At 32.7% G+C, this 19,713-nt stretch overlaps 3 protein-coding genes across 3 annotated transcripts; 2 read left to right on the top strand and 1 right to left on the bottom strand.

Moving 5' to 3' along the window:
• Positions 1-678: 678 nt before the first annotated feature.
• LOC112744264 (probable protein phosphatase 2C 33) lies at positions 679-4,474 on the bottom strand. The gene is made up of 5 exons (XM_025793832.3): positions 3,301-4,474; positions 2,117-2,506; positions 1,893-2,010; positions 1,476-1,699; positions 679-1,401 (listed from the first exon to the last, which is right to left on the bottom strand). Exons 1-5 carry the CDS (start codon positions 3,538-3,540, stop codon positions 913-915), a joined length of 1,461 nt encoding a protein of 486 aa, XP_025649617.1. The 5' UTR covers positions 3,541-4,474; the 3' UTR covers positions 679-912.
• Positions 4,475-17,525: 13,051 nt separating this feature from the next.
• LOC112743243 (uncharacterized) lies at positions 17,526-18,520 on the top strand. Its single transcript, XM_025792462.1, has 3 exons — positions 17,526-17,958; positions 18,038-18,305; positions 18,370-18,520. The coding sequence occupies exons 1-3, from the start codon at positions 17,526-17,528 to the stop codon at positions 18,518-18,520; spliced, it is 852 nt and encodes a 283-aa protein (XP_025648247.1).
• Positions 18,521-18,550: 30 nt separating this feature from the next.
• Positions 18,551-19,237, top strand: LOC114925236 (uncharacterized). Its single transcript, XM_029292534.1, has one exon. The coding sequence runs from the start codon at positions 18,551-18,553 to the stop codon at positions 19,235-19,237; it is 687 nt and encodes a 228-aa protein (XP_029148367.1).
• Positions 19,238-19,713: the final 476 nt, after the last annotated feature.

The raw sequence follows: 19,713 nt of genomic DNA, 5'->3' as shown, positions 1-19,713 counted from the left end.
AGGACTTCATGACCACTTTGTATTAATATTTTTTTTAAAAAAAAAATAAAAAATAAAGTAAAACTCAAGATTTATACATGCACACATGAAATAAAACTATTGGGACAGATAGGCATTTTCTTGTGACAGATTTAGTAATTATTGCTTCAGTTTTGGTAGATATTAATGTGAGGCATATTTCTGGCCCCCATAAATTTATATACTGGCACCAGCCACACCACATCCCAATAATAATTTCTCATATGAAAATGAAATCAAGTATAACATCACTAAAATATAGGCCACTCCATTTGATTTTTTGGAACCTAACCAATATTTCATGTCATTATTACAAACAAACACATTCGGACTATTCACATGAAATTGTCTCCATGTGAAGATAATTCAACATATTTTACTAAATTATTATTTAACAGTTCTTAATTATTATCTTTACGTAAAAACAATTTCATCATCTTTACGTAAAAACAATTTCATCGCATGAATAAAATAACCCCTTTATATATCTATGTATAATTTTTTATAAAAAAGGAAAAACAAGAAGAAAAGAATAATGTATGAAGATCTTTTTTATTTTTACAAAATTTTTGAAGCACACAACATAGGAAGAGCATATTTCCAGACACACTAAAACAGCCCGGCCTTCCTATCCAAATCCAAATCTAGGACCAAAACAAATTGTTGTGAACATGTATATAATTATATAAACTAGGAAAAAAGTGTCAAAATTAACAAATTATAAAACCAAAAGAATATTGAAAAAGAAAAGTATGTATCTATAATCATAATGGAGAACAAAAAAGAACAAAACACCAACTCAACATTCCCTTGCTTTAAGGACGGGCGACTTCGTTTGATTCATGTAGTCGACTTCTTCACCAAGAAAGACAGGGCATTGTTTGTTGGTTGCAATCATTTGCGTTTTTTCGGGCTGGCGGACACACCCTTATCTTTGCGAGGGTCGTATCTCGGTAGATTCAACAGTGTGTTCACTCGAGTCACTCCTTGGAGTGCAGACCACTCTCCAGCATCCATCACATCATCTTTCAACGTTTCTTCGTTGCTTTCGCCATTGGATGTGTCATTATTGACTTCCCTGCAAGTTCCGGACCTTACCAGACCGGCAGGTTCCAGAAGGCTTTCCACTTCTTCGCTGCCGCCGTTTGCATTGATCCCTGAACTCTGCTGCTCTTTGGACTTAGCATAGGAAGCATTAGATACTTTATGCAAGTCCGGGTCCAGAAAGAGGCAAACCACTGCACAGTCATCAACCTTGGAAGTCGGATATTTGTACCTCCAAGCTCTAACAGCTGACTCGACCAGCGCTCGAGCTGCCATGGACCGTGCAGGTGCTGCTGCTACGATGTCTACCACTTCTTTGTTTGAGAGAACATCCCAAATCTGATAATGAACAATTAGATCAAGTACAAGAAAAAATAAACAGGCTAGCGCGATTAGTAGTCAGGTAATCTTACCCCATCGGTTGCTAAGACGATAAACTCATCCTTCTCGGTGAGTCTTCGGTATGAAACCTCTGGAACAGATATCAAACCAAAATCTTTAAGACAAAAATCTCCGAATGCACGAGCCATGGCTAGGCCGGGGGAATCGTTATTTGGCAACCAGACTCGAGCAACTTCAGGTTCATCATGAAGGGCAAAAACACGCCCTTTGCATCTACGAATTCTCTCTGCTTCGGCTGCAAAATTAAGAAAACAAACAAACAAATGAGCGAAGACTTAGCGAATAATAGCAGCAGAAGAATAGAAAGCTATGACAAATGAAATAAAATTACTACTTTCAATGGCCAGATTAAGATGCTCAAGTCTCAACAACCTTATGCTGTTTTCAAACAAAGTTTGTGAGAATTCAAATGGAAAGATAATATATACCTGGAAGATTGGGTTTTAGATCCACAGTTAACTGAACTGCAACAAGAGAATTATCTTTCTCTCTTGTACCAAGCACAGCTCTGGAATCACCAACATTTCCGACAATAAGATCACGACCCTATAAAGGAAGCAAAATCTTTTAAGGCCAGAACTAATTCACATGTAGACAAGTCGAATAAATCTTTAAGAGAATCACTATATTTTGCAGGTTACAAAGTTGACACCTGTTTCACCAATGTTACTGCTGTTGTTCCACTGCAGAAGCAATCGACGCTAGGGTGTGTCTTCAATTCTCTATCCATAACTTTGAAGGCCTTCAGAAAAGACTCTCTAACTGTTTGAAAGATTTCAGGGTATTTTTCCAATTCTTCGACATCAATGGATGCTCTGGATTCCTCGTCAGCGGATACAAATGCAGCCTCTTCTGTGTTCATGCTTACTGCCGTATTCACGCTAATCTCCTTGAGGACATCATCACCAGATGCATTAGGTTCCCAATGAGCATTCAGTTTTAGAGGAAGAACATCCCTCACTTTTTTCGCAACCATGTGACCAAATGGACCGTGGCCATCGAAAACACCACAGAAAACAGTATCTTGCCTGGAACAAAAGTTCTGCAATACACATTAACAAATCAAATGTAAGAAGCACTGTTCAGAAGTAATCAACAGAAAAACCAACAAACTATAAACAATTGCTAGTATTGCCAAGAAACAGCAATCAAGAGATCCCCCACTTCCAACCAGAAAAAAGAATATCCAAAACAGGAAAAGTAGATAATTACAAGGTGGAAGTAAAGGGCAAGACATGAAGTTTATTAAGTGTGGATCGGCTATATATCAATTTTCATGTAGCATAACTAGCTACAGCTCACAGTACTGTAATTATCCCAGCCGAACAAAAATGTTAGATCCTTAATGCTCATGATCCATAGGCATAAAGTGAATTTAGACAAAACCATACTCTGACAAAGAAAGCATGAGAAATATGATGCTTGATCACAACCAGATCAGCAGAAAATGGGAATCACAAAACAAGTCTCAATATAAGACAGATAAGTATATATATACAGTTATGTCTCCTTAATATTTGAATATGATCCATGTTGTGAACAAAGTAAAACAAAATGTTGCAAAAGCTACAAATTAAACAAGGCACTATAAAGGGGAATTTAGTATTTTCTTTTTCTGTTGGTCTTTGCCACCAATACCAAGATTCCAAACCATATTACAAAGAATCCAATATATACCATACAAGGACTCCAACTCAATACCAGAGAAATGCAGTCGAATTTGCCTACAGTATTAAAGGGTTATTGCATAACTTTAAGTTATATTGTAAAACAAAAAGGATCAATATTATAATTAAAGAGTGCAAAAAATGGAAAAAGTGAGGGAGAAGATCTCACCTCCCAAACAATCATGGCATCTTGATTGGTGCCTTTCTTTCCTTGCTGGGTGAACAAGGAAGCAACTTGGGTAGAGCCATTGAGGAAGATCCTACCAGGGACCCTATGGAGAGGCTCATTCCTCCAATACTCAAATGAAGAGTTTCTTGATCCAAACCTCTTCTTGGAATTCTTCCTCTTCCTCAATCCTGAAGATGGTGAATTGGGGTTCCTGCTTTCCACAGAGAAGCAGGACCCCATTCTTAGGGCCCTTAGAATGCCTAGAATGCACTCCAGACCACCTGAGTAGCAACCACCACACACACACAAGCTTTCTTCCCTTGAAGGATCCGTCACAACTCACTTTTTGATTCACCAAACAACAACAGATGAACACACAAAGGAACAAGCTCCTTCTTGTGTTTGTGTTTTAACAAGTTCTAATACACACACAAACACAAATTCACCAGAACCAACCAATGGTATACCCTTTTCAGAGTGAGACTGCTGAATTATGCTAGTGATTCAGTTTGATGCATCAATCAAAGGATAAGGTTAACTAACTAGGAAAGAAAGATAATAGTTTTTTAATCACCCCCCAAATGGAAAAACAAAATATAATACCTTTTTTCTTCTCCCTTTTCACTTTTCAGTTCTCTTTGTTAACGGAATAATAACTGATAGACACATGGACATAAACGTGTATAGATCTACAAGTATAATCCACTGAACTAAAAAAAAAAAAAAAAAAACCTTTTTTTTTAAATATTATCAAAACAAATTCAGCAACAGCATCGTTAACATGAACAGAAGGTAGTTAAGCTGTGATTAGCTACAGTAGCAGGAGGAAACAGAGAATGTGGTGTTGACAAGTTATGGTTTTGATGAGAGAAATTGGGTGTAAGTGGCATACCGAGAAAGAAAGTTGAGAGAGTTATTGGGATGGAAGAAGAAGAAGAAGGAAGGAAGAGAATGCATGGGAATGGGGGAAAAGAGAGAGAAGCGGACAAGTTGAGAGTAGAGAAACAATCGGAGCCACTAAGGTCTAAGAAGGAGATCGCAAAGACCCGTGCTTTTCTCTGTTTTCTCTTTCTCTTTCTCTTTCTCTTTGAGAACGTCACTTTTGAGAAGAGAGAGAGAGAGAAAGAAGACAAAGGAAATTCTTTTCTTTGGGAGAGAGATGGGAAAGTTCCTTTTAGAGTTTTTGACATCTAATTAAAATAATAATAAATTTTCGAATTTTCTTAGTAAATTAATTACATTTATGTTGATAAAAAAATACGTATAAAATTATAAATGAGATAACATATATGAGAATCGAATTGAACTGGGTTAATTAAAAATCATTTACCAAATTAATCTACTTCAAGATAAAAATTCGTTGATAATAAATTAAAAAAAATCGAAAAAATTAGCCAAAAAATTAATTAACCAGTCAAATCAATATAATTTTTAACGATTAATTAATTTAAAATAATAAAATACAAAAAATAATTTTCTCTTAAAAATATATTTTATATATAAATATATTATTTTATGAGGAGTGCTAAGGGGTCAACAATTTGTTTGATTTGTAACTATCAAGTAGCCATTAATGATGATTTTAATAGTGTGAGATTTAATCCAATAGTGTGAATTACTCACTCTTCTTTTGTTGATTATATACTAACCAAAATTTAATACAGTTACTGGTTCTCTAGATTTTTCCTTATTTTATTTTAATCAGTTTAATCCCAGAGTCACCAACAAAAAAAATTAGTTTAATCTTAATTAAACATCTAAATTTTTAAACTTCTAACTCTATTAGTTTAATGATCAATTCAATTTTTAGAACTTTAAATTTTTTAAATATTTTATTTATAAACGTAATATATGTTATTTATCTTATTTACTCGTCTCATTTAGAGTGACAATAACACTAGGATAATAAATAATCTAAGAAAAAGATATTTGTAATATAATTTTAATCGATTTAAAAGATAAAATTATCTTATTTATTATGATTTATTCGTTTTAAAAAAATAATAATTTAAATTTTAAAATGATGTGAAAAAATAATTATTAAATTTTTTTAAAATATTAAATTTAAGGATGATGACTATAAATTTATCCAATTCAAAATTATAAAATTGCGCTACTTATCTTGTTTATGTATAGTATAAACTTGATAAGTAATTGAGAGTAAAAATATACAAAAAAAAATTGAAATATGTTATAAGTGTAAATATGAACTTTGATTTTTTTTCAATCCATATTTTAAGTATTTATTTTTCCAATTATTTTTTAAATGTGATAAGAATTATTATGAAATAAAATGAGTAATATTTTTATTAAAACCATAAAAATCTTTTTTAGAGAAAATAATTAGTATAAAAGGTATTTTATTATTATTTTAAAATTATTATGAGACCAATTGATAATTAATTAAATAGGAGGCGGCCCACACATAAATTTCATAAAGATATATAATTCCCTAATTTCATTTGACTTTACCAAACAAAATCTTTCATGATATCTGGTGGTAGTTGCAATGAGGCATGGAATTTTCTAAATTGATTCTGCCATTTCCAATAATAATAATAATAATAATAATAATAATAATAACAACCCTACCACCCATTTTACCAGGAACATTAATGTTTTCCTTTAGTTAATATTTCATTCATTATGGCTAAAGACAATATTATTTTTATTATATTTGCTTCTATTTTTCTTTTTTTTTTTTGGGTGAATGTGAATGCACTCTATATAAAATAGAAAGTACAACATTCTTTAAAAATGATATGTTAAAGATGGTAAATTAAAATGTATCTAGAACTTAAAAAAAATGTATATAAAATTTTATGTTTTAATTTCTATCCGAGAGAAGATATATTTGTGTGTTAATTTATAGAGGAGTGCTATACATACAAGTCATTTGGTTTACAAGTCATTATACAAGTTGGGAGAAACTTAACAAAAAATACGTTGACCCATATACGATTTCCATGGCGTGCTCCTCCTTCTCCTCCTCCTCCTCTTCCTTCTTCTTCTCTTCCGTCTTCTTCTCCTCCTCTTCCTTCTTCTTCTCCTACTCTTCTTCTTCTTCTTCTTCCATGATAACGAGTTTCTTGCCAAATTTGATCTCCTTCGTGCGTTCTCTCTTTGCCTTTTCATTCATTGTTTTATTTGCGTTTATCACTGGTATTCTTGCTTCGTTTTTTTTCGATTTTCATGGTTTCTGAAATCAAGCTTTGAAATCGTTTTGAAGATAATGGAACTTCAGAAATATACCCAAACGATTACAGAATACACCTAAACAATTACAGAAATACACCCAAACGGTTACAGGAATTCACCCAAATGATTATAAAAATACACCCAAACGATTATAAAAATACACCCAACGGATTTAAGAAATACACCCAAAATTCGTTGAAATACACCTTATGCATAATTCAGAACTCTTTCTCTTTCTCCTGCTCATCTTCTACTGTTTCTTCTTCTTCAAAAACGATTTCAGAGTTTGATGTCAAGAAATAATGAAAATCGAGAATAACGAAGAAAGAAAACAAAGAAAAAAGCACGTAAATGAAGAAGGAGAAAGAGAAGGCAATAAACGAAAGAAAAGAAGAAGAAGAAGAAGAAGAAGAAGAGAGGAAGACGAAGAAGAACATGCAGCAAGAAGAAGAAGAAGAAGAAGAAGAAGGAGGTGCAGACGATGAGGAGGAAGAAGATGAAAAACGTGCAGTCAAGAAGAACGAGAAAAAACACGACGATGAAGATGAAACACTTCAAAAACGAAGAAGAAAAAAAAGATGCACGGAAAAGGAAGAAGAAGGAAAAGAAAAAGAGAAAGCATGGAAAAAGAAAAAGAAAAAAAAATAAATAACTTATATGACTTGTATGTGAAAAGGTTTGTATGCGAAAAATTTCTCTAATTTATATTAGCTATCCAACTAAAAAGGAAAAATTTATTCAATAAAAATAAATTGAGTGAAGAGCGAAGATTATAATTAAATTTTTGAGGTGAGTATATATTTCATATGATGTCCTTTTTTATTGTAAAAAAAAATCTTACTTCTTAATTCAAAATATTTTTCACCATAATATTATCCTATTAAAAATAATTTTGGCATTTGAATCTTAACTCTTTTTTATTAAAGATATTTAACATGCATTTATAAACAGCTATCGATATAATACAAAATAAATTTAATTAAATAATTATTTAAAATATTTTACAATATTATTACATTAAAATTAAAACTCTTCCAACATTACCAATAGTTTAAACTTTAAATATATCAACATATTCATTTAAAAAGAGAAAAAAATTAAAATCTTATAATTAAAGCATTATACTGCAAGCTAAGTCCGTGACCTTATTATTATTTGAAAAATCAACATTACCAATAGTTACAACCCTTATTTGTACCCATAATAATAATAATAAAAGTTATGTTACGTGTACATTAAAATCAGCCACCAAAATTAGTCATCGGTATAAAATACATGCTAGAATATAAATTTACATTAAAAATAAATTAAATTACACAAATATTTATACACAAATACATTAGTAACTAATTTTAGTGTACAAATAGCATTTTTGTAATAATAATATTATTATTATTAATATACTTTCATCAATTAAATATATGTATTTTTGTTTTGGACCTGATCTCCGGGTATACAAATATACATTGAAGATAAATTAAACCACACAAGTATTTATACACAAATACATTGGTGACTAATTTTAGTGTACAAATAGCATTTTTATAATAATAATAATAATAATAATAATAACAATAATAATATTAATATACTTTCATCAATTATATATATATATATATATATATATATATATATATATATATATACATTGTTTTGAACCCGATTTCCGGGTCCTTCTTCAAAACGGTTACCGAATCCAAAAATTTTAAGATTGGGCCATCTTCACAGCCTAAAGACGGATCAATAACTTCCAATATCTTGACCCAACATTCAAATTTAAATCCATCCCTTATCTTAGCTAAACAAAAATAAGATAAGATAACTACCACAAGTACATAAAGGGAAGCCAAGGGCCCTCGAGTACTCACTTATTCCTCACACACAACTCTTAGATTCATTCTGACTTGAGCGTCGGAGTGTCCTTGCAGGTACCACTGCTGTCGCTTCAAAGCTCGGATCGCGCCATCACCAAGACCGGATGCAAATCTTGGAGGACCGGATTACCCCCCTCCCCCCGGCACCGCCGCTTCAGAGCTCGTATCGCACCATAATCAAGACCCGCAAATTTTGGATCTCTTACTCAACTCGTACGGATAACCTCCTGTACATTGGTGCCGTCTATGAGGACTTGCAGAATTTGGTGGCATAGCGGATGAACGCGGGGAGCAATTTTCAAACCATAATGACCACCCAAACTCACTAGAGGATAGCCAGCGTCGCCCACGCAAATCAAATTGCAATCATAAAAAACAACCACTGCAAGAAGGAGACCACAACTCTAACAAAAGTAATACGCAACTAGAGCACACGAGTGAAGCAATCTCCCGGATCGTATCGTGAAAAGAGCAAAGGAACGAGAGATCGCCAAACTGACATCACGTTAGGCGTCAGAACAGTAGTAGATCGCGAGAATCTGAGCGCCAAAGAGATTCCAAACAAAGAAGGAATGAACTAGTGATAATGGGAGCCACCCTATTCACTGAAAAAGTCCTAAAGGTCAAACTGCCAAAGGATTTTGACAAACCAACTGACGTAAAATACAACGACACTATGGACCCTTAGGAACATTTAACGGCCTTCGAAGCCCAGATGAACCTAGAGGGAGCAGCCGACGCAGTCCGATCTAGACTCTTCTCGGTAACATTGGCTGGACCGGCCATTAAGTGGTTCAACACCATCTCAAACAGCTCAATATCCTGCTTTGACGATGTCTCCAAAAAATTCGTGACACAATTCACCACACGAATTACGAAGGCAAAACACCTGACAGCCTGCTCGGAGTCACACAAAGACAAGATGAACCCACAAGAAAATACCTTGACATGTTCAACAACGAGTGCTTGACAATCGATGGGCTCACAGAGTCCGCGGCCAGCCTCTACCTAATCAACGGACTAATGAATAAGGACTCCAGGAAGCACCTCACAAACAAACCGATCTGGACGATGTGCGAAATTCAGATCGTGGCAATGGAGTACATAAATGATGAAAAGGTAAGTCAGGTCGTAGGATCCAATAAATAGTACCACGGCAACACTGCCGCACGAAACAATACACCAACTATTGAAGCGCTAAAGTAATGACATCAACCCTCCTCTCAGGGAGGAAAAGATAACCCCCAATTGAAAAGGACCTAACCAAGTTGGTAAACTTTCTTTTCTTTTTTATTTTATGTTAGTTTTACTTTGTTTTAAAGGCACTCTTTCATACCCAAAAATAACAGGAGGTTTTAACCAAGCGCCAACTTATTCAAGTTTCAATAAAGCAAGTTATCAATTCAAAAAATATCATTTTCTCTTTTATATTCATACCAACATAACAAACAGTACGAATAAAAGGACTTGTTATATGCAAAACGGATATCCAAATAACAAAACATATATCCAAATAAGTAAATGACTACCCGAGGATCGATTATTCCGAGGCCAACAAAACGGATATCCAAATAACAAAACAGATATCTAAATAACAAAAAAGACGATCGGGAATCGATCAATCCGAGGCCAACAACACGGATATCTAAATATCAAAACGGATATCCAAATAAGTAAACGATGACCCGGGGATCAATCACCCCGAGGCCAATAAAACGGATATCCAAATAACAAAATAGATATCTAAATAAGTAAACTGCTACTCGAAAAATTGATCACACCGAGACTAACAAAACGAATATCCACATAACAAAACGAATGTCCAAATAATAAAAAATAGCGATCCAAGGATCGATCACCTCGAGGCCAACAAAACGGATATCCAAATAAGTAAACGGCTATTCGAGGATCAATCACCCCCGAGACCAACAAGACGGATATCCAAATTACAAAATGGATATCCAAATAAATAAACGGCTATCGAGGATCCATCACCCCGAGACCAACAAAACGGATATCCAAATAACAAAAAATGGTGACCCATGCATCGATCACCCGTGAAGCCACCAAAGCGAATATGCAAATAAGTTAAACAGCTAACTCCAGAAATCGATCACCTCTGAGGCCAACAAAATGGATATCCAAATAAGCAAAGTATTGAAATTGGCCCACTAAAAGGCCTAAAATAAGTTCACAATAACGACCCAAAAAGACCACACAAAATAAGCATGAGCTGACGGTCTTCTAATTCGCAAAAAAACGAACTCACCAACATCTCGCCCTTTCCAGGCTCCTCACGGCATCCCAATAATAGAAAACCAAACTTGTCAACAAAAGCGGCGTTAAGGCCTAAGCTAATGACTTTCCAACTTGCGAAAAGCGAAACTCACCACCATCCCGCCAATTGGCGCAAGATGACGCCACGTCCTTTCCAAGCCCCTCACAGTCTCCCAAACTACGGAGAACCGAGCTCCCTAACAACTCAACATTGAGACCAAGCAAGCTGCTCTCATGCTCTAGGAGCAACTGTTCCGGACCCGATCTCCAGGTCCTTCCTCGGAACGGTCACCGAACCCGACAATTCTAAAGATTAGACAATCCTCACGGCCCAAAGACGGATCAATAACTTCTAATATCCTGACCCAACATTCAAATTCAAATCCATCCCTTATCTTAACTAAACAAAGGTAAGATAAGATAAGGGTTAATGGTCAAATTTGTCCCTGAAAGATTACTCATTCTTCAAAGTAGTCATCAAAAATTTTTTTTAGTCATATTAGTCCTTGAAAGATAAAACGTAAGTCAAATTGGTCATTCCGTTAGTTAGATAATGACATATCACGTTAAGTGCCACATGGCATGGTGACGTGATAGGTTAGTGCCACATGTCACAAGATGATTGGTTGACGTGTCACTTGATATGTAAAAAATTAATTTATAATCAAAATAGTCCCTAAAAATCTGGACATAAGTCATTTTCATCCTTAAAATTTTAAAAATTAATCAAATTAGTCCTTATATAATTTTTTTTATTTTTAATATTAAATTTAAAATATTTTTTGATAGTACTAATTTTAATATTATTTTTTAGACTTAATAAACAAAATTTTATTTATATAAAATAATAAAAATAATTAAATTATTATAAAATTATTTTGTCATTTGTATTTTAAATTTTATATTTTTAAATTTTAATTTTTTATTTAAACAAATTTATCAAATTATTGTTGATTATATATTTAAAAATTTAATATTTTAAATCTCACTAAATAATATAGTAGTTATTTTAAATTTTAAATCTTTTAAATTTTTTAAAATGATCATTTTTATTATTGTTTAATTTATATGTTAGAATTCAATCATTGAAAAACCGAGTTGTAGAATTACTTGTTGAATCTTAATATTTTAATTTTATTTTTTTAAAATAACTACTATTTTTATTTAATAAGATCTAAAAGATTAAAACATTTAAAACAACTACTATATTTATTTAGTGAAAATTAAAATATTAAAACTAGTTATATACTAGTTATATATTAAAAGTTTTAATATTTTGGATTTTACCAAATAAATATAGTAATTATTTTAAATATTTTAATCTTTTTTATTTCATTAAATTAAATATAGTAGTTATTTTAAAAAAATTATATTAAAATATTACGATTTAACAAGTGATCCCACAAATCGATTTTTCAATTATTGAGTTCTACCATATAAATTAAACAATAATAAAAATTATAATTTTAAAAATTGAAAAAATTTAAATTTTAAAATAACTATTATATTATTTAGTGAAATTTAAAATATTAATTTTTTAAAAATATATAATCAACAATAATTTGATAAACTCGTTTAAATAAAAAAATTCACTATAAAAAAATTATAATTTGAAAATTTAAAATTTTAAAATATAAATAATAAAATAACTTTATAATAATTTAATTAGTTTTATTATTTTATGTTAAGAGATTTTTTTTACTAAGGTTTAAAAAATAATATTAAAATTAGTACTATCAAAAAATATTTTAAATTTAATATTATAAAAAAAATTATATAAAGACTAATTTTATTAATTTTTAAAATTTTAGGGATGAAAATAACTTAGATCTGAACTTTTAGGGACTATTTTAATTATAAATAACTTTTTAGATGTCAAGTGACACGTGGCGTGCTAGGTGTCACTGACCTAACACGTCAACCAATCTTCTTGTGATATATGGTATTAACCTACCACGTCATCATGCCACGTGACACTTAACGTGACACATCATCATCTAACTCATGCAAAGACCAATTTGACTTACGTTTTATCTTTCAATGACTAATATGATTAAAAAAATATTTTGAAAACTAATTTGAAGAATGGTGATTTTTCAAGAAAGAATTTGACTATTAATCCGATAAGATAATTATCACAAGCTTTATAAAGGTGAGCGAGAGGCCCTTAGATACTCACTTATTTCACATACATACCTTATACCTCTTAAATCTATTCTGATTTGAGCGTTGGAGTATTTTTGCAGGTACTACTTTTCGTCGTTCGAAGAAGACAATCCGACAACCATTTCAATTTGCAAATCTCCCATCTATCTTATTGTACAGAGACTTTTAGTATATTTTTAGACTTTTTTAAATAATAAATGTATAAATTATTTATTTTTATTAACATCACAAGTTACTATTAAATATTAATAAAATTATTTTATGCTGTTCGTGTCTACAAATAAATGCTAATAATAATAGTAATAATCAACATCAAAACAACTGCTCTGTTACGTGGAACTTGAACAACCAGTAATATGCATGGTCTACATTGCTCAATTCATATTCATGATTCGTGTTTTGCTTCAATAATTCTTAAGTATGCTATACTTGTCTTTACTCGAAATTATTTTTACGGTTTAATTTAAGAGTTTGATTTTGATACGATGATTTTAATATAAAATATTTTATATAATCGTATAATTATATTATATTATTAAATATATATATATAAAATTATTTTTGTACTAACAATACATAAAAATTAAATTCTTAATTTAATTTGTTTTTTAGCAAAAACTTAGAAGACTAAAGATATACAGAAATTATTAAACAAAAATGTTAATAAATATTAGAATCATATTTAGCGGGTATTTCTGTGGACTCAACTGATGCATTAAAAGGGTTTAATATTGTTTTGCACAAATTACATAATTCAACTAATACGTGGAATATATTGATAACTTAAAATTAAATACTTATAAATTTAAGTGGAATATATGGAACAATATCAGTCATTATTATTGATAACTACCATCTTGAATAATCACTTAAATAAAAATGACGTGATTAAATAATATTATAATTTTTATTTATGCAATCAACACATCATAATTTAAGCCCTATTTTTATTACCTAAATGAAACATTTAATTTTATCATAAGATTTTATAATAAACAAAATTATTAAGTTAACCATTTTTATTGGCATCATAATATAATTAAACTAAATTAGATTTTATTATTATTATTATTATTATTATTATTATTATTATTATTATTATTATTATTATTATTATTATTAGGGTTAACTACTAATTTAGTGTCAAAAAAATTTAGCCGCTGACCAAAAAAATCCTTATTATTATCAATAAAACAGATTTGAATGATTTAAAAATATAACAAAAATAATCAATAAATATTATATTTTTTGTAAATAACAAAAATATTTTTATATTTAGTAAACGATTTTATCTATTTGATCTAAATTTTTTGGGTAACATTTTAATAAATATTTAGAACGTGCACACAAAAAATGGAGCAAAATTTGATCTCTAATTTTTTTTTTATTTTTCAAAAAAATATAGTCATTCACAATATTTTTTTTTAAAAAAATAACTTGAAAAAAATTTACCAAAATTTAAGGATAAAAAATCTTATTTTTTAATAATCATTGCAAAATTTTACATCAAAATTTAATTTCTAAAATTATTTTTTAGAATATATATTTAATATTTGATATTTAATTTTTTTTTGTCATGTTTGTTTAATCTTCGAAAATAAATTAGCATATTTTAAAATTTTTTTGGTCAATGATATGAATTTTTGGATATCATTTCTCTTATTATTATTATTATTGTTATGATTGTTGTTATTGTTACTATTATGATACTAGAATGGAATATTGATTTTCTATATATATGGCATTCAATATATATATATATATACATCCATATATAGTAATTTCCAGCTGGCATGATTATTAGATATTGAAATTGAAGAAGTATGAATGCAAGGGTCCCAATTTCCCTATCAAATTAAAATATGTCCAAACTGAACTACTTATAATTAAAAACGTGATGCATGCCTCCAAGCTTTTGTTGGCCTAATCATCCTAATTTGTTAACTTAATGATTGTTATTACTTATTAGTCCTTGTCTGACTAAGTCAATGCAACACTTTTGTCAAATCTTTGTATAAAATTAAGGTAAAGATATTTATCTATTATCAATAATTTTGGTCATTTAAATGAAAGTGTCAATATATATTTTTGTTTATATATGACTCAAAATTATGTTTTTTTTAGACTAGAAAAGCATTAATCATTGCACTGTTTTAATTAAAATTAAACATTTGCAGTCAAATCGCTTTTATATAACATTTTGAATTTTGGAGCAATAATATGCATTTAGTAATTAATATAAGTAATACACTACTCTAAGTCACGCAATGTATTATTGCATTGGTTTGCAAGATATTAAGGCTCAATGGATGTTGACATATATATTATTGTTTTTTAAAAAAGTAAAATAAAACTATATATATAGAGTACAGTTGCATGCTAGGGTTAGGATAACTGAAAAAATTATTTGTTTGAACATATAGATATAATTTTTTTCATTATATTTTATATATACATATATAATAAGTACTTATTTAGGTCTCATTATTAAGTTATTAATTTTTTTTTAATAAAATATATCTTTTTTATATTTTACTGTGTTTGATAAGATTTTAATATTAAAAATAAAAATATTAGAAAAATAAAAAAATATATTTTTTTAGAAGTTGTAATTATATTTTTTTATTTTTTTGCATAAAAAAGATTATTTTAACATAATAAATAAGAAAAAATATTTTTATATTATTATACCTAACATAATTATTAAATAAAAAGATATTTTTAGATTCTAAATATAAAATTACTTTTTTTTAAATAACTTAAAAAAAAATCATTTCGTAAAAGTTTACTCAAATAGACCCTAAGCAACACTCAAAATCATATTACTAATAGAAAGTGGTCTGATATATTATTTTTAGTATTTTTAATTAGTTTTTAAATTTTTATTTTATGAGAAAAAAAAGGGTGAAAAAAAAGAGTGAATTTTTCTTTTCTTGTTGGTTAATTAATTGCAGGAGGACTTTTCCAAAATGGTCAATAATGAAAAAAAAGAGTGAATTCAATGGTGACAGCAGCAACATAATTATATAATTAGCAAATACTACTAAGTCAACAGATTTTAAATACTACTACGTACAAACTTCTTAATAATACTAATTGATTTTCCATTTTGATTATAAAGGTAATATGGGTTTCAAATCTATATATAGGTTTGGTATCATAAACTAAGGTTTAATTAATATATAGTAATTTACGTAAGTGACCAATTTGTTGGGTGGTTTTGATTTGCTTTGCTTACGGGAAGTGTTTTGCTTTTGCGCAAAGTGAACGAAATCTAAGTTGTTGAATTATTCTTTGATTTCGTTGTCTCGACAAAGACCTTTGTAATATATATATATATATATAAATAAATATATCCATAATCTATGGGTATATAACCATTTATCCCCATAGATTATAGATACATTTATTTATCTTATTCTTTAGAAATTAATTAGTTTAAAATAATAAAATATAAAAAGATTTTTTTATATAAAAAAATTATACATAAATATGTTATTTTATTATATTCAATCCAGTCTTTATTAAATTTCGGGTAATTTACGCAAATAAAATGATTGAAGAAAACGTTTACGCAAATACAACATTGGCAATTTTCAGACGCAAATGCAATAAACGCAACTATATATAATCCGCTACACCCTGTAGCGGAAATCAATTGCACGTAATCCGCTACAGGGTACCGCGGATTACGTTGAGGACTGCTTTAGGGTGTAGCGGTTTATGCTCAAATGGTGCTACACTCATAATCCGCTACACCCTGTAGCAGATTATGAACAATGTGGATTGATGGGAAGATGCCTATATATACCCAACAAGTTGTGTAGAGTGTCATTCTCATTCATTCATCACTTGAGGAATGGAGAGTGAAGAGAGCTTTTTGGTGTTAGTGCATCATTCTGGAAAAATAAAAAAGAGTAAGAGGCACGGTGTGAAGTTTACAGATAGAGAACCGCTGAGTATTTTTGTCAGGTCGTCTGATACACTGTTGGATCTGAAGAGCAGTATACTGCAGAAGTTGGTCGTGGGTGGCACAAAGTGGGTGAAGAAGCTGTTCTACAAGATCCCTATTGCGGTTGTGTCAACCGGCGTGCAATATGAAACGTTCGTGTTACGAACAGATGAAGATATGCGGGTGTTGTTTCATTGTCGTCGGAGTTTTCCGGAAGTGAGGATACATGAGTTGTTTGCGAAGCTGGAACATGGGATCGATAGTTCTGGTGCATCCGCTCCAAACCCCCAGTCCACCACGATGGGTGATGCCTCCACCTCGATGCCCGTCGTTACACCTGAGTGTTTGTTGGAGTATCGGCCAGCCGGTCTAGTTGGGGCATTCACCTCAACTCATCCATCTGCAGATGTAGAACATGAGGGGGAACCGGATCGGGTAGAAAATGCTATGCAAGAGGATGACTCTGATGAAGAGCCTGTTGACATTGGAGGGGACAGCGATGATGAAATTCCGACAAACCCAGGAACATGTCAACCACCGTCAAGTGCCGGCACACATGAGCAACCTGCACATTATTCTACCCTAGATCTGGGAGCCATCAGCCAACCGACAGATCCAGCACCAACCTTTGGGGTCGAGGCTTGCACGAGAAAAATTATGTAGCTGAATTTCAAGTTGGCCAATCTTTCCATAGTAAGGAGGAAGCTGTGCTTACTATAAAGGATTACAGCATTCGGCGCGGTGTTGAGTATAGAGTGATGGAGTCAGATCATCTTAAGTACCATGGGAGATGTAAGAAGTTTGGGAAGGGTTGCACATGGATGATTCGCATCAGCCTTCGAGCACGGAAGGGAACCTGGGAGGTTCGGCGGTACAACGGACCACACACATGCTTGGCTACATCGATATCTAGCGACCACCGACAACTAGATTATCACGTGATCTGTGCCAAGACATTTTCTCTGGTTTGCGCCAATGCGGCGGTATCGATAAAGGTGTTGCAAGAGCCAAGAAGCTACCGAAGGAACGTACGGGTTCAAGCCAAGTTACAAGAAGACGTGGTTGGCAAAACAGAAGGCGATAGCACAGATATACGGGGACTGGGAAGAGTCCTACGCCGAGCTACCTCGTTGGATCCTTGGTGTGCAGTCCACCATGGAGGGGACGGTTACGTTGTTGAAGACATCTCCGGTTCGCGTCAGTGATGACGTGGATGACTCAACCGTGTACTTTCATCATCTTTTCTGGACGTTTCCTCCTTGTGTTGAAGCTTTCCGGCATTGCAAGCCCTTCGTAAGCATAGATGATACTCATCTGTATGGCAAGTATGGAGGGACTTTGCTCCTGGCCATCGCTCAAGATGGGAACTCCAACATCTTGCCTATTGCTTTCAGTCTCGTGGAGGGGAAAAATGCCGAGTCTTGGTCTTTCTTCCTGACCAACCTGAGGCAACATGTGACTCCGCAACAGGGGATACTGGTCATTTCAGATAGGCACAATGGCATCAAGGCTGCACTGGAGAACCCGAACAATGGGTGGTTACCCCCCGCATGCGTACCGAGCATTTTGTATTCGGCATGTTGCAACTAACTTCGCACTCAGTTTCAAGGGCATAGATGCAAAGCGTTTGCTTGTGAACGCTGCTTATGCGAAGACTGAGGCAGAGTTTGACTATTGGTTTGATATAATGCGGACTGAGAATCCAGCAATGTGTGATTGGGCGAACAGAATAGAATACGATAAGTGGACTTAGCACCAGGATGGTGGCAGACGGTTCGGTCACATGACGACCAATATATCTGAGTGTGTTAATTCTGTTCTGAAGGGTACACGGAATCTTCCGGTTACCGCCCTAGTCAAGTCCACATATGGTCGGCTAGCGGAGTTGTTCGTGATTCGTGGTCAGACGGCAGAGGCTCAATTGGCCAGTGGTGCCAAGTTCTGCCAGTCTTTTATGAAGGCGATGGAGCGCAACTTGAAAGACTCCAGATGTTTCACTGTCACCCTGTTCGATAGACAGCAGTCTGAGTACACCGTTGCCGAGACGACGCCCACCGGGAGATTTTCACTTGGGACGTACCGAGTTTCCCTCCAGCACCGTACATGCGACTGTGGATACTTTCAAGCTCTCCATTACCCATGTTGCCATGCGATTGCATGTTGTGCCCAGTCACGGCTTGACTGGTCTATCTATGTCGACGAGGTCTACACCATGCAGAAGGTGTTCAGGGTGTACCAGATGGGTTTCATGCCGCCAATACCGGAGGGACTTTGGCCACCTTATGACGGTCCGACCGTTATTCCGGACCCCAGCTTGAGGCGTTGCCGTGATGGCCGACCGAGGTCTACCAGAATCCGGAACAACATGGATGAGGCCGACCCTAACCGACCGAAGCGATGCGGGCTCTGCAGACAGCCTGGACACACACGTAGGTCTTGCCCCCCAGAGAGGCTCCACCGTTGCCGGTAGTTCGTAGGACTTATAGTTTGTGTGCTTCTAGTTTTTTGAATTTTATATTCTCCTGTAGCAATTTACGTTTTCGGGTGTTAGTGTTAGTTCCTTTCGTGTATTAGTGTTGGTTCCTTTCGTGTGTTTGTGTTAGTCTTGGATCCGACCTATTTGTATGACTTATGATTTATGCCTAATGTAGAAATTTAATCCGTGTTACTGTTAATGCCTCGTGCCTATTATATTTCTATGGCTTATTATTTATGAACACTGTATTTGTATAATTTTGTATATTTTGCATCACGAGTTGTTACTGTAAGACTGGTATATATAGGCATCTTCCCATCAATCCACATTGTTCATAATCCGCTACAAAGTGTAGCGGATTATGAGTGTTGCACCATTTGAGCATAAACCGCTACAGGGTGTAGCGGTTTATGACTAAAGCAGTCCTCAATGTAATCCGCGGTACCCTGTAGCGGATTACGTGCAATCGA

This window comes from Arachis hypogaea, chromosome 14 (genome assembly GCF_003086295.3).
Source record: "Arachis hypogaea cultivar Tifrunner chromosome 14, arahy.Tifrunner.gnm2.J5K5, whole genome shotgun sequence".
Classification (NCBI taxonomy): Eukaryota; Viridiplantae; Streptophyta; class Magnoliopsida; order Fabales; family Fabaceae; genus Arachis; species Arachis hypogaea.
This window is presented reverse-complemented; position numbering and strand designations above follow the sequence as displayed.